Here is a 15,628-nt window from a genome sequence, read left to right as displayed (position 1 = left end):
CTTAAGTACCCGTCCCCACTGCCAGCAGAAGTAATTAACTCTTTAACAATGGAAACGTAACAGTAATCTTATTAAACAATGAATAGCTGCACTGTGAAATCACGTTAGGAAAATGAACAATATTTCTGTTCCCACACTGATTGGACCTATTTTCAGCGCTCGATTGACATCTCTCTACAGCTGCGCCCGTCATTTCCCTTTTCATCGCCCCGCTTGGCGTATTGTGATCAGTGACATCCCGTCGCTTTCCGCCAAAAGTCCGACCTCAACCGGAGCGGGGGGGGGGGGGGTGGGGTGGGGGGGGGCGTTAGTCGGGTCAACTAAGATCAGCTGTGTGGACGCGCCGAGCCTCTCAGCGTTGACGTCTTTGTTTAATTTGTAAGTGCTTCGCTATAATTATAACGCCTCTCCGCGAACTGTCAGATTTAAAGGCAATTGGTTAGACGGCAGGTGGTAATTATATCAATCGAGATGTACGTTTATACTCTGCAATGTGCATCACCATCACCCACAACGCTATGAGCTGTGGTATTCAAATTATTCCATACATGACACAAAGAAATAAGAAGAACAAATAGGCTGTGAAAACTTGATTCTTTATCAAGGTCTGTCTTGAAAGGAAAAATCGGACGCCTTTTATTTCGATGTATGTTTGAATGTAGACGTCTGAATAAGTCCATCTCCAGTGCGCGTATTGACTGAGAATGAAAATGAAGGAAAGCTTCTAACAGCTGCAGCAAAAAAGTATACAACGCTACACCTTTTAGAATTATAAAGAAACATAAAAAAACAATAAAGCTCACTGAGTTTGTCTTTCAACAATGAGCGTCTCTGGTTTTGTCTCTTACACGCCCGCCCCCCCCCCCCCCCCCTTTTTTGGAAGTCAAAAACATCGCAGACAGACAAAAGCGTTGTTGACTTTCACTCTGCTGACAATGAGGAAAATAATACCCATAATTCAACTTTCAGCATATTGTACAAGCTGGCCAAAAGGAGTCCTCCTTTGAACTGCTCTGAGCTCAGACAAATGGCCGGCAGTAAAACACAAACCTCTATCGAGTCTTGTTACGTTCCGTCTTCCATTCTCTTTTTACAAGGCATGGCACTTCCCACAGTAAAACGCAGCGAGCCCATGAAGACCCTTTTCTGCGTGGGGGGGGTGGGGGAAAGCCGCGTGATTGATGGGCCGAGGACGGGCCTTCCAGCTTTCCTCCGGGTCCAATTCCTGCTCCCAACCGGCGCGCTAACACTAAGAGATAAACGCTTCAATTATACACGGGGCGGAGGGATCGCAGGCTCCGCTTCCCTCGCCCGAGATCTGATCAATATTTCAGCAACGAGGGGGCCAAACATCCAGCGGGGCGACCGCTGCTTAATGGGGGGGGGGGGGGAATTCAAGAGCCACGAGAGCTGCTGGGGGGGGGGGGGGTGTGACAGTAGGGAGAGATGAGGGCCTTGAGGAGGCGTGTGTTTGGCGGCTGTTGACTTGATTCTTGACTCCCTTTTTCTCTTTCAGTCAGTCCCTCTTCTCCCCCCCCCCCCCCCCCCCGCACACAAACACACGTCGAATAAGTAAGCTTGTAAATAATTCGGTGCCCGGAGAGCGAACGGGAGACATTGAGACAGAGAGAAAGAAAGCGACTGTCCTTCTTGCGCTTGCGTTTGTTCCAGGCTGTGACATTGCCGAACCTACTCTGAATACCTTTTGTGAGCCCGGGAGCGTTCCTCCGACATGCTCAACGCCCCTTTCTCCCCCCCCCCCCCCAGTCCTCCCTTGTTGTGATGCCTCTCCGGCATCAGCAGTTCGTCTGAGAGGCATCGAAGACGGGATTTACGAAATGTCAGGAGACCAAAACCGTGGTGACAAACTAAGATTGTCTGTCAGAGGCAGAGCGGGGGGGGGGGGGCGGGGGGGCGTAGAGCGCAGATTCACTGAGATTCTGTCGGGAGTCGGAACGAGGCAGCCAACACCAGAGTCAGACGAGCTGAATGTGACGAATGGGGGGGGTTATGGACACTGGGGTTGATGCAGGCTCGGACCGTTATTGAGGCCGTGCGGACATTTTTAGAGTTACTGCACGGCCGCTGTTCTTTCATCTGGCGGACTTGTCATCCGTCTCAGACCAGCCTTGGATGTGATTCAGTGCTTATTAACCTGCCAGGACACATTTAACTCACACAGTCCACCTTCAGGACAGACAGTTTTCAACGTCATCTGTTCTAGCTGAGTGTGTTTGGAGAGTTAATCCAAACTTGGACACAGTGTGTCTTGCCTGCATTATATCGTTGCATGTTTCTTTTAAAGCATTAAAAGTCGCACTATTAAGAGGTCTACATTCCTGTTGGGATTGTTAAAATAACTACATTGTCTACATTACCTTTGTGACATCTAATGCTGCGCTCCCACCAAAAGCAAAAGCAACCGTTCTGTGCAAGTCGATTCCATGCAACGTCTAAGTCAACGCCACATTTTCCTGCTTGACCCGTGACTTTCACCACACCATAAGCTACATGACCGCAGCGCGGCTCGTCATTTACAAAGGATTTCTGCGGGAGCCCACATGGAAGCCGGGCGAGGCTCGAAAGCTAAATGAAACGCCCAGGAGTGTGTGGCATTGACGTGTAATTGGTGCTGCTGTGCGGCGAGATGGTCAGCCGCGATACTGGTCATAGATCGAGTGCTGCGAGACAGCGGACATGGAGCCAGCGGAGCAACAGACCAGACTTTATTCGGTCTGAACCTCTGCTGATTAGAGATAAGGAACGTTGTGCTCCATCCTGAGGAGTTGCCCTTGCAAGTGGAATAATGTTCTGAGGCTTTTTTTTGCATCACAGGTGACAAACGGCAATGAAAAGAGATTGCGGTTCAAAGTTCCGTTTTCCTTTGTTGGAGTGAAGATTTCTATTCCACGAGCAAAAGCCTTACATGGCCTCAGCCCGAATCGAATTCCATACAGACATCCATCAAACATTTTCATTTAAAAACCGGGAAATATCGGATCAAAGACAACAAATCTGACATTGATACTAGCGTTCCCTTCTATGGACACGTTTTGATTGGTCCCAGAGACATGTTGTCATATGTATGCCGGCTAGGCATCGTCCTCCACAACAACAAGGAAAGGTTGGTCAGATGTTTCACATCCTCTGTACAGCCTCAGTTGGGGATTTCTTTTTTTTTTTTAAAGGCGATAATTACTGGGTCGATGAAAGTCTTTGCTGGATTGAAATCGCATCCCAGTCACCCTCGTTCCTTGGAGGGCTTCCACATAATTGGGCTGTTTCTCCAGTAATTGCTGCAGTCCTCTCATCTTTGGGCAATATATCAGCTTTTTCACAGTCCTCCACCTTCCCCCCCTCTTTCTGTTTTGTCTTTATGACATTACATTTTCTATCAAACCACCTCAGGGAAGACATTCATTGCAGACTCTCTTTTCCCTCGCACCAGTCACTCTGGTAATAGAATAGAACACCTTTATGTGCCTTCAACTTAGTAATCCATTACTCTGCTGGGTTTTTTTTTTTCTCCGGTCATGCTTCAGGTTTTCACCTGCTGTCTCGTACAATTCTACATCTCTGACCCTGCAGAATGTCCCCTTCATATACAGTATATCAAGCTTTAGGAGTGTAATAGGGTAATGGTAAGATGTAGGTATACTGTACAAGAATTGAAATGTACCCACCCAGAAATAAAACTGCTGTTCCTCAATATGGTATTTTTTACGCATTGAGATCATTTCAGTGGCCATATGAGGGAATGAGACCCTATCTACTTTAGATACAGTGGTTACTAGCCACCAGGCACCAGAGGAGGGTTATCAGACTAATTACCATTCGGGCTTCTTTTTGTTTCAGTGAAATGTTTTTCTCTGTGGGATGTGGTCTTATTTTGCTCCGATCAAACCGTAGCGACAGACATATCTGTCTTGATTAAGTACTTTTTAATATTCACCTCAGTTTTCACTAGGATTCCAGTTTTACTTTTCCACTCACCATGACTTCCCTGCCCTCAGGTCTTCCCGCTGTGCTGATTGCAGCTGCCCTTCCTGATTGTGTCCACCTCTGCCTCGTTGTCTCTCCCTCTCCTTGTGTACTTGTACCGTTCGTTCGAGCGTACCAGCACCTTTGTTCCTCGTCTAGTTCGTTGTTTGATTAAGTCCACGACCCCTTGTTAAGTTTTTGGATCCAGTCCCTGCCTGAACCCTGCGGTCTGCGACCTTATCATTCGTTTCCCGAGCCCTCCGGTTGCTATCCGCGGCAAGAAGCGGGTGACCGTTGCTATGGAGCATACGCAAATTGTAATACGTTTCATGCTGGGCAAACACATTTTTGTTTTTTCTCTAACCAACGAACAACCAGTTTTAGCTACGTCCTCCCATCTACCTTTTGGTAGAGATGAGGTCTACATTATTTATCCCACCTGCAAAGTAATGATGCACCAGAAGTGAAAAAAGTAATTAGGCTAGACGAGGTGCCAGTGATTCAGAGGTTCGAAATTGGCCGAGTCCAAATTATATTTGGACTAATTGGGACATATTTTGGGAATTCTACTTTACATGGTTTCCTGGAAGAGTGTGGCGCATTATGCCACCGCCAATGTCCCTGCTTTCTCTCTGTTTGCACCTAATTGTCCTCCTTGCCTGTTTTAGACTACAGACAATTCTAAAAAGCAAGTGAAGCTCCTTTCATTGTGAGTTTTGCTTAGCTCTACCACAGGCAAGTTTCACATCATGTCCAAACGGTTTGACCCTGTGAGGGCCTCGTGCTGAAAATCTATTCAACTGTCACACATATGCATACTCAGTCCAACCTTCCCAAGCTGCAATCCACTGACATTATTGGTCATAAGGAAGCCTGGAGCCCCCATCCCTGTCATTTCCTCAGCCTCTCTATCATCCGCACCGCCCTCTCTCATCTCCCCTATACCGGGGACAGTCACAGGATTCACACAGGGAGGATTTGTGATGCTGATACCCGCTGGTTTCTGTGTCTGTCAAATGACTTACTGTAACTCTCCCTCTCTCTCGCTCTCGCTTTCGCTTTCTTCCCCCCTCCACCTCAGGCATTGGTTATGCTGCCAAAACTAGCATCAAAGTCAGCCAAGAATCTTCCTGAGTGCATGGGCTTCATAGATTAGCTTCATAAGACTTCATGAGCTGAGCCTTTTTTGCCTTGAACAACAAAGTTCTAGGGTGAAGGCCAAAAAGCTACACATCGACTACAGTAGGAGCTCCCCTTTCAATGTTTGCGTACTATAAAAAAAGCATGAAAGGCTGTGTATTGAGAGATTTTTCAATGCTGCATAATATATGCCTTCATTCATCTCGTTTACTTGCATAGGATGTGAACACTGAGTGCAGGCATGCAGACACGTGGAGCTGGCCTGTTACTTAAGTCCCAGGTAGCTGGCCCTATAGTTCTCCCAGCAACCCAACAAACATGTTCGGCTGAATAGAAAGGCCCCGCTTGCTTTTCTTTTGGGAGGACTGCAGGGTCAAACAACAGTGCCCTGTCAATTACACCCCAGTTGCTGTGGACCTTCATGCAAAAACCAATGCTCATTTGCGGCCGCTTGGTTTTGTGCAATGCCATGTGATTCCCTCTTCAGCGCTTTCCCTGGTTCCCACAAGTCGGGCATTTCAATGAGCAGATCGAGGGGGCAAGAATAAATAGCTTCTGCTTTTACAGACGGATAGCACTATGAGAGGTTTTATAATTGTTGTTTCGCACCAACAGCCACTAAAGCGTTACAGTTTTTGGCTCATATATTGGCCCAAAGCAAGTTTTCATTTACACACTCAAAGTCACTGATTACATATCACAATTTTGGAATCATTTTAAGAAGACAATAAGTCTGTTTTGGTACTTTTAATATATACCTGCTACTATAGCAGTTAAAGCCAGTTTATGAGACAAGATCTGAAACTATTCAAGCATCATCACGATGATGATCTCTTCCTCCTCTAGATTCAGATCCCACTTCCTTTCATTTGCCTCTTTCCTGTCCTAGTTTGGTTCTCTGTCAGAAACAAAAAGTGTCCCAGCAAAAAACAAAAACAAACGTGGCCAGGCTGGTTGTTGGTAGCGACAGTGACTTCAAGCCACATGCTTCTGTGCTGATGATGTTTTAATGTCGACACAAGGCTGTTGGACCCGCTTTGCTCGGGCGGAAGGGGTGGATATTTACCCCCGTGAGAATCGATTGCTGCTTTGTTGTATAACCTCTCATTAGGTCCGACATATGCTGCGCCGGGCTTTGCTGCAGACGCAAGCTGTTTTCTCAATGACATCTCGCAGTGGTCCTGTGGCGCCAAGAAGGAGCGGGATCTCATGAGATTGCTTCAACGTAAAGTTCTGGGGGAAAAGTACAGTCATTTCTGTTGACCTTGAAATAGCTTATAACAGTTGTACCATTTTGTACTATCAGGCAAACTGAAGTGTCACTATTGAAATTTGAGGGGAAAATTGTATTTGCACTAGCAGGAAAGGAAGATTATGCGTGTGTGCCAACAGATGTGAAATGCATTTTGTTGCCATGTATCAACAAGTACGAAACGACAACTGACTTCTCCTGGCACACATTTTCTTCTCCTTCCTAAGCATTACAGCACCTTCATTCCTCATTTGCAGTACTGCCTCCCAAATCAGTTAAAACTGTCTCAGCATCATGCTTCAGACTGCAACGTAAAAAGAGTGTGGAAAAAAAAAAGACAAGCTAGGCAGAAGGAGGTGCTGTACTGTGATGGCACCATTGTATCCATAGCTCAGCTTGTCAGTCTACAAAATATTCATAAGCATTTACAATATCCTTTTTTGTTATCGAGCGAGATATTTGTTTGGGACATATCTTTTTCTTCCTGAGATTGGAACACAATCTGTTTGGAGGTATTTCAAAGCAGTGAGGTGGATGAAAAATAAATCAGTCATAAACAATGTCCACGCGTAGGATTGCACCCAAGACTGGAGACCACGTCTTTGACCACAATGCAAATTCCACATTATCAAAGGGGAAGGAAACTTGGGGGAAGATGACAGAAAATGTATAGTCAAATAGGGATAGGTTCAAGAAAAGTTCAGTCACAGGTGATGCTTTGATCTGGGAGTTAAGGTAGGCGGGGAAAAAAGGGAAATAAATCAATCGAAAGTAAAGTTTTCCGGATATAGTCAGCGTTGGCTTGAATAACTATCCACATTCAAAGCAACACTATGAATGAATGTTCAGTACCAGAAACTGTGGTGTGCTGGTTACCACTGTCGCCTCACAGCAACAAGGTCCTGGGTTGGTGACTTCGTAGGTGAGTGAATGTGAGAGGGAAGGTAACTCGTATCTACGTATTCACTTTTTTTTCTTTTGACACTGTCATGTTCTTCTTCATGACTTTCACAAATAAAAGGGCTTTATTTGGCTCGGGCACCAATGGAGGACATAGAATTTGGTCTGTCCCTTTTATCATATTCAGGCCTTTGTGCATGTAAATCACGGTGGCTCGGCTCTCAGTTGGCCATTATTTCCAGATTGGATGGCAGAGCCTGTAAACAATTGCTGTCTTCTTCTGAAATTGTGTAAAAATAGTGGAGGTCAAACTCCCTGAACGCTAACAAAAGGATAAATACCCGCCTCTTGAATAGGAGATGGCCTATTCAGCATTCTTATCAACCCTGGATATTAGAGGCCCACACCAACGTGCGGGGCGTGACCCCGGAGGGGCAAACCGCAACACTTAGATGGAATAGAGTTTTGTTCATCTTTCTAAATAACAGGTGAAACAATCAGAATGAACTGCCCTTTTTGTTTCACTTCATTCATTCACTCTGACATGTTCTTTTTAGCCCATGTCTGCTTAGGAGGGGGATGTCTGCTCCCCCCCCCCCCCGAACCAATTAATAGTAAATCATGTTTCAATTCTGCTGATGTCATGTCTACTCTTGTTATTCCAATGGAGCATGTTTTTCAGACCTGGAGAGCACGAGTGCTGTCTTTGTGTTATGTTCAGCTGAGGTGTCAAGGTCCCGTTGCCATATGTGTGGGACCCTTTCGTGTACGAGGACGATCCATAAACTGCATTAACTTTAATGTGGGCAAGAGTTATTGCTGAAAACCAAGCTGGGTTCCATGGGACTGTGCACCATCTTGTATTCATTTATGATTCACTTCTCTGTGATTGTTAACATGCTTTTCATATAGTATTGTATGGTCTATTTGACCAATCACTTTGGGGCAAAGAGAAACATGAAATCCACTTTCATTAGGATGCTTGATAACCTGTTGAGTGTCATTTGTTTGGGCTGACATGACAGTCGAATACAAGATAAAAATGTGCTGTTTAACTTGTGCCTTCTCCTTAAAATCTGCTTCGACACGCAAAAAAAAAGTTTGGACCTTGGGAATTTGAATCCAAGATGTTGGATTGACAACGTAGACCCTCCCTGTGTGTTTAATGATTCCTTTTAGGTCCTGTATTTCCACACGTCTCTGCGGTTGCCCAGCACAGTGATGGTCCTGGAGCTGGTGTCGTTGTCACCCAGGCCAGATGGCTCCCAGCAGGCCCTGGGGCGAGGCTTCACTGTCCTGGAACTTTTTACCAACAGGCCAGAGGCTCAGGCTGCTGATGGGGACAGAAGGTGATCGCTTCATTCTTAATAAACACCAGCCAGTTGTTCATTTCTTCTATTTTGAGGATATAACTGACAGAAAGACATATCTTCTAGGCTGAATCTACACCATGGATCACCACGGAGTCTCATCCGTCCCCTCGTGAAGGCCACAGTTGACTGTAAGGAGCTTTTTTATGTATTGTAATTATTTATTGGGCTCATTCACTTTAGGGATTTGTCACCTGAATAATGCAACAGGAGAAGATGAGAGGGCCGCATTGACATGGGACTTAACTGTGTTTGTTCTCAGGGCAATCCTTATCCCCTCTGTTCACTTGTTCCAAATTCAGTATCACAGCAGTGATCACTGTGGATTTTTTCCTAGGCTGCTTAGTGTAAACGGGTTTCAAATCACAATAACATTATAGTTGACCTATCCCCAATCTCACTGAACCGAGCCTGAATGCAACCAAACTTTTGTTCATTGTCCAGTAGCCAGCCAACTACATTGGAACATTATAAGAGAAAGCGTGAATGATGTGCGTAGTTTACAGCCAGCGTCAGCGGGTAACGATGACAGTAATACTTTATTTCACGCTGTGATGGTTAAGGTAAACTCTGTTAATAATCCGCTGTTCACATGTGCGCGCTGCACCGTGAGGGGTGATCCCTTACACCACTACTTCAAATAGTCTGGAGGTGTTATGTCAGCTGTAACTTTGGAGGCGGTAATCCGTAATGGGGGACTGACCCTACTGTGTATCTGTTTGGACTGAAAATTCTTCTGAAGAGGTTTCAGCTACTCATGAAGTAAAAAGAAGCAAAAGCCAAGTAGATTGCCTTGCCAAACATTTTAATTGAATTTGTCTCATCCAGCTGAACTGGCACCGCTACCCATAACCTCACTGCATTGGAATATCTCCCAGTAGAAATCTTACAAGGAAACACAAAATATTCAGTGTGAAACTCCTATGCAGCAGGTACTGAAAGAAAAATAAAATGAAGACCTCCGATGAAAACACCGGTGGGGAATTACACAGAGATGGGTTCCCTGTTATCTGAACTCTCTGCCAGGTACCATCACAGGAGGATGGATCAACGGCAGGTAAGGAAAGTCTAACCGAGATCTCCAAAGAGGGAAAAGACTGCAGCCACACATTAGAAGCAGAGAACCCCTTGGCCCCTGCATTTGGATTGAAATGAAAAGCGGTCCCAGGCTCAATGTATTTTTGACCATCATGTCTCTTCAGGCCAGTTTCTTTTGTAGCCGTTTCATTCTCTAAGCGTCTCCAGTCCGAAGGTCCCAGAGTGATTTGAAAGAGCTCCGCACGCTCTATGATAAACAGTTGCATATGGACTGAAGAAAGCTAATATTCTGATTAAATTAATTCAACTGTGGCTGTCCCTGCTGGAGGTTGACGATGTGGTTATTCATCCGGCTGCGGCTCTGATCCACAAACTACTAATTGGATTATCTTTGAACATTAGAGTTGTATCGGTTTAGCGTTATAAATCTTGAATTATTGAGTTTGCTACTGAAGCTTGGAGTTGGTCTAGATATGTCTTCGCTTGGCCTAAAAAAACCAAGACGATGAATTTCAAAACACTGTAGTGCCTCGCAGTATGAATAACACTGTGCCCAGTGAGAGCCAGAGTTCCTGTCTTGGCTATCATGTCACATGAATATTAGAAAACCTCTCAAACGGACTCTTATACTCGCTAAATAATTAACCACATCCCTGTTGGTGAGCTCAGCGTTACTTTTTGGTTCCAAGGGGAATAATGCTGCCACTCCCGCACTTTTTGTTTCTACATCACTCTTCCTCTCATCTACTGTTGCAGGAACACGCCGTCCTTGCATCCACTTTGAGATGTGAGGGAACTTTAATGTGAGTTTGTTGAGAGAAACTGTTTTTCATGACTGCTCTGTGCTGGAGTGAAATAAGTACATTTCCTCATGGTGGTCATTCATGCCTCATTGTGTGAACAAATTGTAATGAGAAAACGTGGCCTGGGGGCTGACATTGTTTTTGTCCTTCATTCATTACAAATTCCACATTAGTTGTTGAAAATACCGTCGCTGCGAATGACAATATCTTCAGCACTTCTTGATGTGCTACCAAGGAAGTTGGCGTTACGAGTCGAATGGAATAAGAGTGAGACTGTGGACGGCTGTACATCTCCCACCACCATCAGTGCGCTTCTTTGCGGTCCTAAATCAAGCGGATGCCTCAAGGCGAAATGACCGCACAGACATCTGATTGGGCCGTGTGGCCTCGCCTCCCATGTAAACACCGGTGCACTGAGCTCAGTCGGCGTCAGTTAATTTAGAGCAAACGAATGGATGCAGACAGACGCTAAATCAAAATACGCCGCAACGGGGGGTTATAATTCATTGTCCATCACGGACGCAGCGTTTCCCCTTTGCATTCAAATCAGCATGCCGCTCTCATACAGGTAATCTCTGCTCTCCCTTCATCTTCTCTGGTATCCGTCCTCAGCCTGGCTCACAGTGCTAAGTGTTGGCAACCAATCAAAAAACGACCAATGCCAAATTGATTTTCCTGGGGAGAATACAAAATGCAAACCATGACGCTTCATTTTATAATGGGCTGAATGTGTGTGGACCCACATAGTGGTGGTTTTTTTTTGTGTGCAGTGCAAATGTGGATTGAATCATGATCAAAGCGGCCCACAGATTCTCTTAGATGGCCTCACACATACAGCTGCAGGCCGCACTCGTCTTTAAGGTTCTGTTTTGTCGGTGTGGGATCTGACATTTGTCATGTGGTTAAATGTCATGACATTGTGACCCATAACAACTTTGAAACCACTTCTTGACTTAAAAAAAAAAAAAGCTGATATTGACCAGCAGGCTATTGATTAACACAAGCTTTTGTTTGTCCCTCAGCGTCTTTCAGGCATTAACATTGTCTTTAGTGTATACTGTGTTCATACTGCATGAACTTTCCCGCTACGCTAGTACACGCGGACCAAACAAACCTCAGCCCTGTAATTTACACAATGGGGCTTTTTGTCTGTTCCAAGGCCAGTAATTGTACTCAGTCCACCGGAGCACACGGGTAGGTCAACATTCGGTCTGCTGTTCAGTCAAAATGCCGTTTTTGTCTTAACGCTCCATTGAGAAGGGTTGACTATATGTTTGACTCAGTCGGAATAAAGACGGATGAATGAAATCCGAACATACCTTGTGGTAACGGTTTCTAAGAAATCAATAAAGAATGTTATGGTTCATAATAATATTTCACTTCCAATGCATGTTATTCCCCTATACTCTCTTCATCCATACGTCCCAACGCATTGCATTTAGACAGTTACACTGCATATTGGGGTTTTTTAGAAAGCGTTGATGAGAGTGTAGTGTCGTCATACGCGTATGGCAGCATGGATACCAGCTGGATAGAAAAGGTAGAAATTCTCTCCTTAAAGTGGTCTGTAAGCTTTAAATGCATAAGCATTTTAGCAGTCTTTAGCTGGACAGGATAGGGACAATAAATGATCAACCCAGGCCACTTTACACATTCACACCAGACCACATTTATGTGTACAGAGTGTAAAGCCTTCAGAGGCAAAGATAACATTTTGGGCCATACAAAATAAAAAAATGAATTTTGATGACTGTGGCAGTTTTTATAGTTAATGGCTGGAACAGGATTGCACTGAGGACGCCAACAAAAATGTCAAGAGCCAGTGGTGGATGTTACCCAGTAATACGTTTTAATAAACCAACGTGCTAAAACAAAACAGATGACCAAGTGCGATCTCCAGCGCATTCGCCAAACTAAATTAACCTTAAGGAATCAAACCGGGCCGCTATCCGGCTTACCGGGATTTCGTTCTCGACCCTGGTGCTCTAAGGGAGCACCCACACTGCTCCTCTCCCAACCCGTCTCTTCTGCTTCCCTCCTTGCCTTTTTTTGTCCTTTTTGCACCCAGCCCTTGATGAGGTCCAGGTGTGTCTCCTTGCACACCTGATGTCAACTCCCCTGATGGCGTGTGTGGAAGACTTGTGGCTCCGCTATTCAGCCCTTCAGCCCCTTTTGCAAACAAGGGCCACATTTTTTTTTTATCCAAGAAAATAAAAACCGTTGGGACACACAAAGACCTGAAAGGGAACTGGTTAAATAAAAATCCAATAGAAAAAAATGCAATTCAATTTCTAAGCACGATTTGTTACCTATAACGACGGGAAGGCCAGTGCCTTGCAGAGCAGGTTAATTAAGGCAAGCATTAATTAAGGCCTTCCATTCAGAAAGGGGCGAGCTCTGGGGTTGTTCTCCCTCGCTCACGGGAATGGCTGTGACACATAGAATGGAACCATAAATCACTTTTGGCGGTGTTTGCTTTGCTACAGTATGACATCACAAAAAGGTTTTCAATCGAATTATGATCAGACTCTGGGATGAACAAACAAACAGTTTTCACAGTAACAAATATAAAGAATAACAGCTGCCCAATAGTTTAACAAGGAATGTAAAACAATCGCTACATTCATAGAAATGTATGGAAGCAGTTCATACAGAATTGGGATTCTAATGTATGCATTCGTTGAGATCTTCCATATTTCTGAGTCCACAGTCTTGCAATGACATAAGCCGCTTTCATAGCAGAGAAGAGCCACTAACTGCCAGCGCATGTTGTTGTATACCAGTGAGGTGTGTGTTGGGGGGGATGCAATTGGCAGTGGAGTGTGAGCACCTTCAGGCAGGCTCTATCCTGTAGCTACGATACATGTCTCTATGTTCTACTGCCGGGCAGCGCACAGTGCACACACTCTGATGCTGGTTGGTGGGGGCGGCAACGAATGAGAGATAAAACACAAAGACATTAAGATGACGCACAAGGAGGGCGGAGAGTACAAATGGTTTGACCGTAGAAGACTAACTTGGTGGAAAAATGGGAATGGCTAAGACGCCTCACTAGATTACACATTGAATTGATTCTAAGAAAATACAGCCACCGATAGCAAGTCATGCAGCTACAACACGAACATACAAGCTTATTGATGGCTCTGGAACATTCTTTTTTGATCAACTTCTGATTTCTGATTCTTACTTTTTAAGCAGAAAAAAATGAAAGCCAGTTTAATGTGCAGTGCCGTCTTAACCTGTGAAGTATGAATTTAAAGCACAGATTATAAGACCATAAGATCAATACAGAAAACCTAAATGCTGAAAAATAAATTGGAGACGAGTTGGTTTGAAACAGAAAAGGGAGCACAAGGAAAGAAATGAATAGAGTGGTACTCCAACCATCCCTATTTTCTTTGAGGTGGAGTCAGGGTCAAGAGGCAGGAAACGGGAAGAGAAGATTAAGGAAAGGAAGTTGCCTTGGGGCTTTTGATAGTCTTCTGAGAGGCAAAAAAAAGCAGGAGGAAACGGGCACAAAGCAAAGGGAGCGAGCTCATTGGCCTGATCTGTCTGCCCTCGACCGACTGAGAGCAAAGGGGAAGGAGCGGAGAGAAGAAAAAATCGAATAGGAAAGATGGAGGGCTGCTCGGGGGTCCTCTTGGTATAATGAGAGGACAAACCGATGGTACATTGTGTTGACATTAGCATATCTCAATTTGAATTAACATCACGATGGATATGCACATCTCTGTGTGTTGGATTGAGAGGTAATATCACGACAAAACGTTCTCACTGATGAACACTGGCTGAGATAAAAAGGTTTACTGGTGCCTTTTTGATAGGGTTATTCTTGCATGTATAGCCGTCTCAAAAGGCAGCCCACGTTGTGTTGGTTTTCAACACCTACGCTAAGCTTTATTGCTGTTTGGGGGAACTTCAAACTTCCAACATACTTAATGAAGGCAAATAACAATTTCCCCTTTGTCGTGGCTCCTCGAACTTGAACTTTTCCACGTTAAGCCAATATTCAAACGGGGGGCAAAACATCCAAAAAGTTATTATACCTGTGTGTTCAAGACGTGTCACTCTGTATATAACTATGTATCTCAAGCAGCAAGAGTGCAAAATTTAGAGAAAGCTATCGCTCCTACATTTAATTTTAACCTTCTCATCAAGTTGATATTGCAGGTGTCAATTTATTGGTGTTAGCACATGACAGCTGATGGTAAAAAGAGATGTCACGGTACAAAATTAGATACGGTCTTAGAATCAGAAATTGTATGGTTCATCCACAAAGTTACTTTGTAATTGTTTTAATGTTCCAGTTCCTACGTTGGTATTTTAAAATAACTCAAAGTACATGCTCGTGTGTATGAGATATTGGCTGATATTTATCAGTATCTTGTGTTTCTATTCCCAAATATTTACCATATTTGGTCTGGAAATCATTGAAACATCCACATAAGCATTTCTGACAGACTACGTGGAGATTTTCTGTCTGGCGCCCAATCCAACATGGGAGGATTTACAAAGATGTGCAGAAAGTGTGGCAGCATCAAAGCGACTAACCGTTTAAGCCTGAATCACCAAACATTGAATTGTTTTAGAAATCTAGCTGTGGCAAAGCCTGGTGCCTCGAATCCCTCCTGCTAGCTTCCCCGTTCTCCAGCAAGTGAAATGGAGAAGCACCAAAGCTGCAGTTGCTTCAGTGCCAAACAGTGGCAACAAAAGCAACTCATCACTTTCGTTCACTCGTGCCCGAGTTTGCTTTAAAACCCACTCTCCAAAATCCCCCTATTAGTTTTCTTCTTTATTACTTTCCTCTCAACCACCATCCCGAAACCACGGCCTCTTTTTGTCTGAAGCTGAGCCATTTTTCCCGTCCACTTCCTTGGTTTCTCATCTCTTGCCAAGATGCTGCTCAGCTGACGGAGGTACCGCACCACCGCTATTTGGGGTCGTTTTTTTTAATGCATGCACAGCATCTGACGGAGACCCAAGCGTGATGCATAATGAATTGCGAGAAATAAATGATGAAAAAGTTTCCGACAGCTGGCCGGCATCTGCGTGGAGGAGGAAACTCGTGTGCTTGGCTTTCTCCCTCTTCCCTTTTCTCCTTCCCGACTTTCTTCCGCGGTGAGAAACCCATTTTTAAACGAAAG

At 44.7% G+C, this 15,628-nt stretch overlaps 1 protein-coding gene across 3 annotated transcripts in view; it reads left to right on the top strand.

Annotated features, from left to right (window-relative positions):
• nphp4 (nephronophthisis 4) overlaps positions 1-15,628 on the top strand; it is a 114,390-nt gene that overhangs the window by 6,098 nt on the left and 92,664 nt on the right. For all 3 annotated transcript variants that reach the window (XM_037478490.2, XM_037478489.2, XM_062563576.1), the window contains exons 4-5: positions 8,453-8,622; positions 8,710-8,774. In XM_037478490.2, coding sequence (XP_037334387.2) covers positions 8,453-8,622; positions 8,710-8,774 — 235 coding nt within the window. The remainder of the gene's footprint in view (positions 1-8,452; positions 8,623-8,709; positions 8,775-15,628) is intronic.

Source organism: Pungitius pungitius, chromosome 1, assembly GCF_949316345.1.
Source record: "Pungitius pungitius chromosome 1, fPunPun2.1, whole genome shotgun sequence".
Taxonomy (NCBI): domain Eukaryota; kingdom Metazoa; phylum Chordata; class Actinopteri; order Perciformes; family Gasterosteidae; genus Pungitius; species Pungitius pungitius.
Note: the sequence above shows the minus strand (reverse complement) of the source record. Positions and strands in the feature narration are given on the sequence as shown.